Source organism: Aptenodytes forsteri, unplaced genomic scaffold, assembly GCF_000699145.1.
Source record: "Aptenodytes forsteri isolate BGI_AS27 unplaced genomic scaffold, ASM69914v1 Scaffold55, whole genome shotgun sequence".
NCBI lineage: Eukaryota > Metazoa > Chordata > Aves > Sphenisciformes > Spheniscidae > Aptenodytes > Aptenodytes forsteri.
Genome location: NW_008796063.1, coordinates 10,634,620 through 10,648,227, shown reverse-complemented (window position 1 = coordinate 10,648,227; position 13,608 = coordinate 10,634,620). Strand labels below are relative to the sequence as shown.

The 13,608-nt window shown below is 44.5% G+C and overlaps 1 protein-coding gene across 1 annotated transcript in view; it reads right to left on the bottom strand.

Moving 5' to 3' along the window:
* Window positions 1–13,608, bottom strand: part of LOC103905026 (lipase maturation factor 1-like) — a 73,542-nt gene that overhangs the window by 58,235 nt on the left and 1,699 nt on the right. The window contains exon 2 of the mRNA XM_019473954.1: window positions 74–84. Within this exon, the coding sequence (XP_019329499.1) occupies window positions 74–84 (11 nt within the window). The remainder of the gene's footprint in view (window positions 1–73; window positions 85–13,608) is intronic.

The following is a 13,608-nucleotide window of genomic DNA, read 5'->3' as shown; positions in this document are numbered from 1 at the left end:
TGTAAAAGCTACATACCCACAAATGCACCAATAAATTATAACTGCAGTTTTTTTCTCATTTTTATTCACTTACCAAAGGAATACCTGCAAAACAAAATGAAGAAAAAGCAAAAAAATTAAAATCTCGGTTGATCAGTTGTAGGAACCTATGTCTCATATCAGTTCTATTTCAAACTTCACACATTTTGAGTTTCAAAACACATCTGTCAAGGAGTACGGAAACACGCCTGAACCATGTAATATGCAACTCAAAGGCACTAAATGGTAAATTGCTGCTATCTGGAAATGCAAGAAGAGCAAATCCCCTCATTTCTGGGCTGTTATTTAGCACTCCAAGCAATTGGCCACCCTTCTTCCAATAAAGGTGCTAAAGGAGCATACCCAGAGGAGACAGCAGAGTCCCAAGTCACAACAGATACTGGGCTTCACAAAGGGCTGCTCCTCACCTTCTCTCTGACTTGGGAAACTCCTCTGAGCGAGCAATCTAGTTGATAGCGCAGCTTAACCAGGTTCCACTGCAAGATTATTCATTTACGGTTTCCAAAGCATGCTAAGCACTTCCCAGGCAGAAGGCAACAACTGAAGCTGTTAAAAACACAAAGCTTAATGCATACTTCTGCGCTGATGAAGCCCACGCTGCTGAAAAGCAAGAAGTTACTTCTCGCTGGTGAACTATTCATTGGGTTTTTTCCCTTTTGAACACAGAAAAGTCTAGCACCATGCCATCTGCTAGTTGAGTGCTGTGTACTAGATGCTCACCAATCCTCAGCGTCTCAGGAAAAGTCATACACGCTTACTGTATCATTTTCATGTGACTTTTCACCACACTCTGGTGCATCACTTAACTTGCTTTTTCACCTGGTCTTCTCATTGAAATTACAGTTAGCCTTAGCTACAACATAGTGATTTTCTGCAAGATTACCAGTTCTGATTAAAAGTAAAACCCAAAGGTTAACAAGTTTTAAGATGCTGTTCTTCAACAGACAGCTTGTGTTTACTCCCATTATGGCTTCAATCCCACATCAGGGCTTTATTATTTGTATCTGCAGCATATTGCATTACACTAAACAAAAAACCAAACCAAACCAAAACACACCGCAGACCCCTAAAACAAAAAAACACCCCAGGCTTTTAAAGCTTTCCAGAAAGATTTGCTCTTACTGAAAATGTCCTGAATAGGTGTGCAAATTTTATACTCGCACATGTGTAGTTCAAATAGTTCTAAAATCCATCAATCCAAGTATCTTACTACATATTTAACAACAATTTCATACAGGGCTACTGATGTATAGAGCGCGATAACTTTAAAATGCACAATAAGTTTTAACCTTCTTAATAAAAGCGGCTCTTTATAGAGCTATCTGTCATTAAGGGCAACCTAACTTTGCTATTCTCCACCACAGTTGTGGTGCAGTTAAACATAAACTTGTACGAATTATTCTTATTTCTTGGCAGAAGTTAAGAACCCCCTGAGGCTCATTTAAAACACACACACAGAGACACACATAAAATGAGGAATTAATAAAATATTGTATTCTTCTGAACCACATTAAGTTTTCTGACGTGTGTCTGTTGCTGATTACATCAATCTAGGCTCCATAACTTGTCATGTGATGACAGGCAAACACTTGTGAATTTATTTCTCAGAAGAAGCCTGCAATACAAATGCCAAGGAAACCAAACCAAATGGCCCACTCCAAATACATAAAAGCAGCAGGGCTTCTTGCAGGGATTTTTTTTTTTTTTTTAATAGGTACAAACAGGCAGGTACCCAATTCCCACAGACTTGAGGTTGTAGTTTGGAACCTAATTACCATTTTTCCTTTTCAAGGTCCTCTTCCTTGCTTATACGGAGTAAACAGAAGTGTTTATTTAAAAAAAAAATTGATTTTTTTTTTCCTACTGCTTGCCTTGGCATTTGAAACATTACCAACAGATAACGACGAGTAAAAACATGGATTTGATTTTGTGGGTTTGGGGTTTTTTTGGCAAATTTCAACAGAGTAACTTTTGATCTGCACATTGTCAAAACCAGAAATTTTGCAAATTCAAAGTATATTCCATTCAGATTTTCTAAATCAAATTAAAACGTGATGTCATTTCTGTTTTCTGGTTGAAGAAACAATGTAATTAGCCATGACTTGTCATTAGAGGCAAACTTCATGTCACACTTAGAAAGGCTCTAAGTATCAGTTGGGAATCATAAAGATCATCAACTATTTGGGTTAAATTGTTTTCACCACATTGCCATGCTGATTAATTCTAGCTCAAGTATATTCCTGGAAAGCAAAAATGGATAACAAAACATAGTTTAAACTACATTAAACTACATCACTCCTGATGAAAATACTTTCCGCTGTCAGTGCCTGTGGTGGAGGCAGTGTGGAGCCGAGCTGAGTTTGAAGACACGGCTCTGCAAGAGCTTCCCACATCTCCAAACCACGCATGGGCACCACTGCGCAAACAAACAGGCAGCTCCCAAACCAACCCGGCAGAAAACACCACCTTTTCTGAATAACATCTTTTTTTTCTGCACGCTTTGCATGCAGGATGATGGTTTCTATTTGCTCAAGGAGGAGGAAAAGCAGATCGGCCAGACCTGCCCAACAAATTTACACTCCTCCTCTGCTCACCTACCCCATAGCTACACAGCTTCCGTAATGCAAGAGTTGTCTGGGACAGGAACTCCTCTTATAAGTCTGTAAAACATGACAAAATTCTAAATAGAGTCTATTAAGAAATAGTATTAGAATATAGACAGGAACTCTTATCTTTACATCCACTGATGCTTCCTAAGAAAATACATCTGTATTTACAATCCAAAAAAAGAAAAAAAAACCAGTCCTACCCACCATTCACATCCCAGCACTGCCCAACACCACAAGGTCCTTCCAACTAAACTGATTTCCACAGGCAGGATAATTCCCTGCTGCATCCCTAATCGGCAGCTGGTGTTAACAGCTTCTCTCACTGCTCTCCATGGAGAACATCCTCTACGGAAAGTGAACCCAGATGTCAACTTTCATCTGCATTATGAATCTCTCTTTTTCTCTGAGCTGTATAACTTGGGATGGGGGAAAACGTATTTGGGTAGTACAGACACATTTTCTATTCTCCATCAGGATGCGGCTCCAAATTCTGCTGTAACGAGGTTTCCACAGCAGCACCTCTCCACAATGGAAACCGGGTAGAAGCTACACTATGAGGTATTCCTTCCCTGTGAAGGATGGAAACGTGACATATTAACTGCCCCGGACTTCCCTCCGGTACCCAGCCAGGGAGAGGAGGAAACAGGGGACCATGTCCCCCGGAGATAGCAGCAGCCTCAGACCGCAGCGGGCAAGCAAATGGACACACAACTGGCAGAGAGAAGAGCTTCCTTCCAAAATTTCAGTAACAGGGAAAGCTGGATGAGCCTCCTGCCATAAATCCAGGCATTGCATTAGGGGAGAAAAAAAGGGCTAAGCCATGCAAGTATAGAAAATGTGGAAAATCCACCTGCCCCAAGACAGGACGGACTGTGTGAGAATCACCTCTGACAGACACCTGTCTAAGCAGCGACGGAGACTCCACCTCCCTCTCCAGGTATTCAGCCCAGTGTTCCTCCATATGTACATTTAGAAGGCTTCTCCTTACGTCTAACCTATATCTTCCTTTCCACCATGTAAACCAATAGCTTCTTGTCCTGTCCACGTGGAGACAGCGAACACAGAGAAGAGCTAATTTCCATCCTCTCTGCTGCTTTCATGCACTTGAAGGATCTTTGTCTCCTTTCCCAGTTTTCCTTTCTCTCAACTAATCAAACTCAGCTCCTTCAACTTTTCACTACAACAGGCCACTTTCTTCTCCACTGCCGAGGCTCGTGCCTCTTCTCTGCCCAGCGTGGGGCTGTAGCCACTTCCAGCACAATGTGACAACCAGAGACGAGATGCTGGCTGACACCTCCCAGCTCCAAGAAGTGAAAAACCTCATCCACTGCTGTCTTGCACATGACGCTCCTAAAAGTTACTGGTTTATGTGCCTGAAAGCTTGTTTGGTGAACCACAATATACCAACCAAATTAAAGCTGTAAACACTTGAGGACAAAAGAACATCTTTTCAATGTATATATACGTACAGTACCTGGCACCTGGGGATCCACTTCCTCAGCACACTGCCTCAAAACAAAGAAGCCAGTTGGCAAACATCACTTGCAAGAGACCGAGAGTCCATCAAAATGAGATGACAGAATTAGTCTAGTGCACCATTAATTTCAGAACATCATTAACTTAAAAGTGTGGGGGTAAGAAACATTTTTGACAGCTGGTTTCAGTTGCTGCCAAGCCTTTAGTATTGCACAGCGGTCGTGGGGGGAGGAAATAAGCTGGAATGGTAGTAAATGAAACCACTCGTCTGGTTTCTGAATTCACTTTATTGTGGTCACAGATCTCTAAAAACTGGGATTCTGCGCTCTGTAATTACAACATCTACATTTAAATGGAAGGAACAGGGATAACATTAAAAAAAGAGTGCTCGAGGATGAGGTTTATTCCTCGGTTTGCACATGGTGCTGGGAAAGGTGCCTGAGCAGAGCTGGAGCCAACCAGCAGATGAGGAACGGGATGGCCGCCCTCCTGGAGCCACGCCGGGTGCTCACACCCGCGCCCATCCCGCGCAGCCATGGTGCGGTCGGGCACTGCCGCACGGCTCCCCCCGCGGCCGAGCAAGCGGCAGCTCCCAGGCGGCAAGCCATCGGAGCACCACTTTATTTTCCCCTTGCAAGGCAGGGAACCAGGCTTGGTTAAGAGACCAAATGTGAATTACCCAACTAAGCCCCGGCACTCGCCAACTGTTCGGTCCGTGCTCATTTCCAAAGCTAAAAATTATTACAAGCCCTGGCTTACGCAACTGCAGAATTTGCCAAACTCAAGTGAAGTTTGCTTTGGTTAAATCCTTCCAGTGCCATAACCAGACGCTGAAATGGCAGCCCTGGGAACCCTACTCTGAGCTGCTCCTTAAGCCGGACAGCGAGTCCAAGGCAGGAAAAGTGAGAATGGGAGCCGGCAGCAAGAAGGGGACTGCAGCAGCACCGCAGCTCCTTTGCCCCGCTTCGCCCCGCCGGAGCCCGCTGGGAGCCGCGTCAGGCTGCCCGACCTGCCAAAATCGCTGCATTTCTCTAGGCAGAAATAAACTTGAAAAGCATGTGCGCGGCAAGTGGAAACAGACACTGATGGAAAATAAAGGGGTCAGCATCGGCTTGAACACGTTCAAGCCCTGGAAGAAGAGGTCAGTCCCACTGCGGTGTTTTGGTGTGCGTGCATGCACGGGGAGGCAGCACAAAACAAGTGCTGCAATCCTGCTTTTTCAGGACCAGCAGCAGAAAGGTTTTGTATTTCTGCTGCCAGCATGCTGGCAGGTAAAATCCCAGGAAAACTGCAGTTCAGTAATTCCGTTCCTTGATTTAAAAAAAAAAAAAAAGAAAAAAAAAATCATTTAATTGCATTAATTAATCTCTCTCCGAAGGTTGGCCCCCCACTGCCAAACATTCTGCAAACTGAGCGTGATTCCCCATTAAATGAAGAAGTCTGCAGCAAGGCTATGGGTTTCAGCGAAAGCACGGCCATTTCCTCCACACTGAGTTCATAAAGACATGAGTTACTCTAATGCAAATTTCCACCTACTTTCTACCCCAGACCCTTCCCCCAAGAGAGCTTGCTTGTTTTTGCAGTCGCTTGCCTCCCCTTCTCCAGGACAGAGCTGCTGTTTACCCAGACAGACCTGGAACATTTCTCCAGTAACCCAGCTCAGCCCTGCAAATAACTCTCATTGTGCAGTAACCCCAGCCCGGTGATGAGCCGGCACCACTGGTAGTGAACACTGTTCTCAAGAATAAATTTCTGGATTAAGACCCTTAGGGAAGTTAGTAAACACAGATCCCACCACGGCTTGGACCCTTCCCTAACCCCTGATTGCTTTTCGGCTGTACCAATCACTGTATTAACATTCTTTCCAACCACAGCTGTTTGAGAAGTTCTATGAGTTAAACAACACGAACGTGTGCTGGACCAGACCGGGTGCATGAAGCTATTTGGCAAGATACAGTTTAAAAAAAAAAAAATCATGAAAAAAACATTATTCATTCTTTTCCTAAATCTTTCAGCTGTGGAATCAATACCCAAGTCTACATACTGGATACAGCTGGCAATTAGATGAGCCAGATAATAAGCAATTAAAAAATATTTGTCTCGGTCTCTGGCAAAGCCCTGTGGTACATCAGACACTGCACAGCCATGCCACTAACCACATAATCTTCTGATAATTTCTTTGCTCTCATTTTCTCATCGGCCGTGATTTGCAGAAGTGATTGGAATCTAGAGCCAGTTTGTGCAAAGGAAACAGTGGGGTGTTATTAACTGTCCATAGAGTATACACAGCTCCCTGCGCGACGGCTTTACCCCATGTCCCATTCCAATTGCTGCTGCTGTTTTAACATGGTCTTCTCATGAAATCAAGTTAGGGGCAGGGGAAGCAGGAAGGAGGTGAAAGAATATCGCTACGTGCCTTTTGCTGACATTTGCCGTGCTATCAAAGCATTACGCTCTACGACGTTAAGTCATTTTGTCAGGCTTTCTGCAAAGTGAAGCAGCAGACACACACCACTGTTTTTCTATGTTTTCTTAATACTAGATACAGGTAACAGTCCTGACATTTAGACAGAAGCGATTACCGGGATTAACATGATAAAAGGTTATGAACCAGGACTCGGAGAGCAATTCCACGGTGCACGTTTAACAGACGGAGCACGTGTTGGGGTAGAAGGAGCTGGCTGGCAATGGGATGCTCATGGGAACAGCACCAGTCAGCACCCAAACACCCGGGGCACGCTGCGGTACGGACGTTAACGCTACAGCCCCTGCACACACCTTAAGTGGACCCTTAGCACAATACTGTTCTCTACCATAGACAAAGACACGATCTCTTCTACATACAGTGAATTAGTTTTTATAGATCTCTGGCTATCTTACAGCAGATTTAAATAAAAAAAAATATCCTCCAAAGGTGCTATTATTAAGTGAAGTGAAGCCAGTAAGTCAAAACAATACATGCAACCAATCAATGTAAAATATTTAAATTCCTCTTCAGTTTCCCTCTTTTAAAACCTATTTAATTTCCACTAGCATTCATGCTATTCAGATGACATTAATCTTAGAGGCACTACTTGCTACAAAATCAATAGCCTCAGCAGTAACACTGCAATCTCCATGCTGCAGCTGCTCAAAAAACCCCGGCACACCATTTTACCAAAGCCGCTTCTCGTTTTGCATATCATGTTTCAATGGCAAGTTAGACTTGCCACGGGTCAGTTCTGCCCCAGGAATATATTCACAGAAGCAGGCAACGACCAGACCTGGTGCAGCCTGAGACCCCACCAAAGCATCCCTTGACAGCCCTTAAGGCTTTTGGCAGCTCCTCTTCTACTGACAGCTCACACAGATCTTCTCAAATTCATGTCATAGCTGGACCTGGCTTCTTAATCAGGTTAATCTCCACCTGCCTTTTCAGTCCACCCCACTCTCACAGACTAACGCACGGTTTTTGGAGTAGATGTGGGCAGGAGCACGCTCAAACCTCCTTGGACATCCTATGGCAACTGCGTTCTTTGCTCCTACTTGCCCCTTTAAAAAACCCAGCCTAAATTAATGGCATACAACCCGTTGCCACCTGCATTTAACTCAACTGCCTCAACCAAGACAAGTAACCTCACACTGCAGAGCACACATTTACAGGTCTCGGGGACTAAGGAAGGCCAGCCAGCCACGACATCGCCCTCCTCCTTCCCAGCCATGCTGAATGCCAGGTGAGTAGATGGCAAGGGGCTGACCCCTCTCAAGGACTGCTGCTGAACCAAAAGCCAGCCTAGAGCAGGGAGGGGAAACCTTACACATGGCAGGGGGGGAACGCTAAATGATTCGTTTCTGACATCAGCCATGATTAAATTTTAATCTCTCAAACAAAAATATGGTTCTCATTAGCCTCATTAGTTCCCAGTTGTACTGCAAGGCAACAGTGTCACATGGTATTAATCTTTGTTTTCATTAATATGTCATATCAACTGCTCACGGCTGCTCACAGCATTCTTTGAAACCGATACGCTCCCTCTCTTCTGTGCGAGTAGGAAGTGCCAAAAAGCAGCTTCCTCAACAGGAAGGATGACCCCCTGAGATCCTTCAACTTTTGGTTTACGTTTCTAGAGATAATCTTTTCTTTTTGGGGAAAGAGGGAGGGGAGGTCGGAGTAAAAGGGATGCGAGGCTGCGATCCACAATAACAAAGAAATTCCTGAGGTTTATTGCCAAGGTCAGGGCCAGAAAAAGGAATAAGATATTCTAAGTTTTCTTGTTTGTTGTTGTCATTGGGATATTTTGGAGAGCTAGAAAAATAAAGCCAGGTTGCAAAAAGGGTTCTTTGCAAGCGGGTTATTTGCAAAGCCCCTAGCAAACTTCAAATGGCTCCAATTTAGCATATGCATCAAGGTGATATTTGTTAATGTGATTCATCTAAAATCCTAGATACTTTAATACACAAAATTGTACACTGGATTCAGGCACAATGTTAATTTTTGCTTGCACTTCAAACTTTAATATCTGTATTTAATTAAGTCTTACAGTCCCTCAGTACAAGCTTGTATTACTTCCAGACAGGTAGATAAAGCAGGATATAGACCGATGGAAAGACCCTGCCAAGGTCACACAGTTAAGTACAGCCCGACACATCCATTCCTGCCTGTGAGGTCTCCGAGAACTTCCCAAGTGAACCAAGCATACTGATGAAACCCAGGATCTGCAAGTTCCTACTCCCTACTTGCACAGCTCCTGATCTTTCAGTGTTTGCTTGCTCGGGGGCAGTCAAAAAAGTCTTACTGAATTACCCATGCTACTTAATAAAACATGCATTAGCTCAAGCGCACCCGTGTGGATACGTTCACTCACCCTTGATCTGGCTCTGGTCTGCTGGAAGCTCAAAGGGTGATCCTTCCATCTGTATTGTGTGTGTCAGACTAGGACTCTTCTAGTCATAAAATGAGTATCTCCGTTAAGTGCTGTGCCCTCATCATAAGAGGGTCACAAACCAGTACACTTAAAAATGGGAATGATGTTTTGCCAAATCCAGCCCACAATTCACACGCTGGCTGTTTTACAAGCTGGAATAAGAAACTCAGAAGAGATCCGTTCCTAACCTTTACTGGATAGGATGACACTAGACAAAAACCCAAGTGCTTTAGACTGAAAAACCAAAGCTGTAGAATATAAGAGGAAAGAAAGTGGGGAAGAGGTCCATTTAATGGCTACTAACGCCCTCCTGGAGAGTTAAAACACAGCCCTGAGCATCTCATCAGCCCCCTAGCATTTAATGGAGTTCGGCCTGAACCAGTCACCAGTTCATCCGCTAGCACACAGAAGACTCTGATTAAAGTCCTGCATAGGTCAAGTGGTTTTTAATGAGACATATAAACCACAAAACCTCCATGACATACAAGTCTTTCTTCCTTCTCTGTTGTAAATGAACTTCTGAGGACGGTAATTTAATTGCAATTAAATTACATGCCTCAGAGACACGCTTTCATGACCTGCAGTATACCTGTCCCTCCAGTAAGTCCTTAAGATTAAAGTTAAAAGCTATTAATATTATGTTCAATCAGCTAAATGTGAAAAAACACCAGGCATTTGGGGCCAGAAAGACAGAGGCACGTCCTCCCCTCCGTGCTCTAGAAAAGCGTTGCAGCATCTGCAACTTCTTGGAAACCGCCTGGGCACGCGGGCTTCGAAGGGCACGTGAGCACAGCTCAAATGGCACTCGCCCGCAGTCTCTGGGGTTGTACAGTGGTGAAGCACTGTTCGGTTTCATATTCCTTCCAGAAAAAAAGGTGCGCTGCTTAGTCTTATTTTACCCTAAATACCTGTTAGCAGTAGCTCCACCAACATTTTCCACAAGGGAAGAACACACTGAAAAGAACGCTGTAGCCACCTCATGCTATAACGTTTTATTTATTGGCTTGTTTAACCTATTCCCTTGAGCTCTTGTAACTCTACCAGAATCTTAGTCATGAAAGAAAAAAAGGCAATAGGATTTAAAAAAACCACAATTCTAGCTTTTGTATCAAGTGTCTTACAAACTGTACCACTGAATGCTCTCTAACAGTGGGCAATATGTTTTGTAAAATGAAACAACACAACAACCAAGGGAAAGGAAGGGTTTTCAGATGACATTTGAAAATGCTGGGGGTGGTGGTTCAGTGAGGAAACAACAGAAGAAGAAACAGGAGATCAGTGGCAGAGTAGTTTAAAAGTTTGTTTATATAAGAAAATGTAATAGCTCTCCGGAGACACCTTACTGTGGGATAAAAGTTATTTTATTCCAGAATTACAAATTCACTTTAGAAGTGCATTAGTTATTCTGGTACAAAAATGATTCAACTTCTGCCGGAACGCCTCTCCCGGAGAGCTTGTCCTAACAAAGGACCTCTACTGCCGATGGTCCATCTCTGCAGACGTATGCCCCAGCAGAAACCGTAGGGAATAAAACCACAAATGGAGGTTTCATGAGGTCACCTGCAACAATATTTTTACTCTTAAACAAAAGGGCAGCTTTTCCCATTCTTGTTTAAATGTACGACAATCCATTATATTAATATTCAGGAGGGAGGAAGCGGGGAGAAAGGCAAAGCCATTCGTATTGGACCTGTGGAGCTGCACTGTTCTTCCAATGACTGAACCTAGGCAAGCAGGACTTGCAGTCTGCGAAATGGATGCCGAAGTATGGGGGATTCCCACAAAATCTTTTTAAGTATCTTTAGCTTCATTAAATAGCTTCTATTATACTCAAACTGGGACCACTTTTTACTATTATTTTACTGAAATTAGGCATAGTCTGCAGAAATTACAAGAAAAATCAAGGCTAAAATTAACATAATGATTAAGCACTTCACCCAGCCTATGGGTCAGACATTATATATTCTTTTGCAGATTTTTGGATTCTTGACAGTCTCCTCCTACTTCAAAAGGAAAAGGTCAAAATGGCAGAGGGGGGAAAAAATCCAGTATTTTAGGACAGACGCACTGAGCTTGTGATGCAAGTGCAGCACCATTATACACATGCCCCATGACCCAGAAAACACGTCCAGGTTTAGTCTGAGCAGACCCTGAATACCACAGCTGGTTTGGGAACAGAGTGCCCAGAATTACAAAAGCTTCCCTGTGCATTCCACTTCCAAATTTGGCAAAGGCAATCTTGGTCCCGCATTTCACAGGTACCAAAATTAACACGCTGTTCTCTGAAAGCTAGCCTAGTTTTGAGAACCACCAAAGAACGTCTTATTTCAGACGGTTCACCTGCACTTTGGCAGAGCCAACAGTAAACTGGGAAAGTTAAGAATTCAGGGCCAGGACAACATCCTGGTCCCAGTTCTCAGAATTTTAGGTTGCCAAAGTAATCCTTATCCTGCAAAACCCATTACGAACAGCTCACATCAGCCTGTTCCACGAGCAGCTTCCTTGAGGGTTATAACACCCTCAAAGACCTTTAGCCAGTCCCTTGCCGTGCTGTCACAGCAGGCTCAGCTGTCCCCAGGCACACAGCATATTCCCCAGCTCACAGGTGGAGGTCTGCAGTACCAGGGCAGGCAGGCAGCGTGTCCTGCCCTTCAAAGGAGACAGTTTGCTCTTCTAAAGCTTCCTCTGAGTCTGAGCCCAAGCCAGCTGGACAACAGTTGAAAGACTCGCTCCTTCAGCAGCGCCCGGTATCTGGAGACTCCAGCCCAAAACAAATAGAAACATTTAAAATTAAAATAGAAAAAGAAAAGGCAATAAAAGGAATAAATTGTTCCTCACTGGCCTAAAGAAGAGAACTCTATTCCTCCTTATCACCCCTTATCTTCCTTGAACTGGCTTCCCAGGCAACTACTGCAAAGGATTTTTCTGGATCGGGTCAGCCCACGGGTCCGTGCCCAGCCCAGCAGTGCCGGCTCGTGGGAGTCCATGCCTGCCGGCTGCAGAGGAACACTAAGAAAGACCGTACAATAACTACAAAACAATGTGGCCACAGGAGGAATTTCTTCCTCATTTCAGATGCCTCTTTGCTGAGCTATCTCGTAACTCTGATCAGGAATGCCTGACAATGTCGTCCTTTCCCCTTTTATAACAAGTCACTGTAGTCTTCAACAGATGCTTTGGAGAACAATCAGAACTCATCAGAACTTCTCAATCTGCCCAAATTTGAGAGTAAGACAAAGTTAACGGACCATCTAACCCCACCTACAAACCAGTGTGAAGAGGGAGTTTTAAAGCCAGCCTTAGTTTTAAGGCCAATGCTGCCACGCACCCACCCACGATTAGCAGCAGAATTCATGAGATTTCAGGTACTCTCAGCTCATCCCTCGTGCCACCACAATTCCCTGAAGGACGGTGAGAAATTAGTTAATCCCCACTTTGCTCTTTCCCCATGTTTACTTGCACTGTAAGTACCCAGCCACCCAGCATCCCCTTCTCCAGGAATTGAATGTCACACTGAATGCACAATAATAATATGGTTTTGACCACCCAGTGACCCATTTCGGAGGATCTAATGAAAAATGTAACCACAGCTGAATGAATGCTGGGTTGCTTTGATTCTTTTCCCTCGCCCCTTTACAAGAACCACCTAATTTCCTGTTTAATATATTCGATGCCACAATTAAGAAGAGATGAAGTTGAGGCAACGCCTCCTGTCCCCCCCTCTTTCCTCTCTCACCCCTTCCCCAGAAGAACCTGACCCATTCCCTTGGTGTGTTACTGCTGTATACCAGGAGTCACCTGCCTGTGCCAGAGCAACTTTTAAACTCCAAATCTGGCGTAGCAAAGGAGGAAAAAAATACAGCCTTATCTCAAATATCAAGAGCCAATTCCTTTCAACCACAGCATCCACAAAAGGCAAACTCTGGGCTCCGCTTGCATTCCTGCTGGCCAGCTCATTGTCTTCAGAGCTGCAGAGACCTAACGCTTGGCCGTGAGCTTCTAACCCCCTTAGGAAGAGGCATTTGGACATGGTCTGCTGGACACCGGTGGTGGTTCGGCGCAGCAGTGGAAAAAGGCTCCCCTCTCTATCCCCCGCCCTCCGCCTCGCCCTTAAAGACTTGAAAGATGAAAAAACTGCCACGCATTCAACAGGCAAAACTGGATTTCTTTTGGCAAAAACTTGAGCGTTCCGCAGGACTGTCACCCCTCCAGCACCGGCAGAGAAGACATCACACCTCTGCCTTCAGTCTGCCTGTACCAGGAAAAGCAACTGGGAGCAGAGGACCAGCACAGAACACAACTGCCCAACAAGACACGGAGAACACATTCCAGCTAGCTTTTTTTTTTTTTTAAAACAAAACTATAACGACATTATAAGACTGCTACAGCAGCGGCAGCAATACACTGAGCGCTCCGGAGTGCCTTGAGGGCACTAACGAAGAAAGCCTGTCATGCTAATGTCTTAGTTAGCCCACTACTTCAGGAGCAAGCCAGATCAAAGCTTCAGCCTCAGGAGTCACTGCAGGTCCAGCTTTCAGCTACAAAACCTTTGCAGCTCGAGGGGGAGGTTGTTAGGGTTC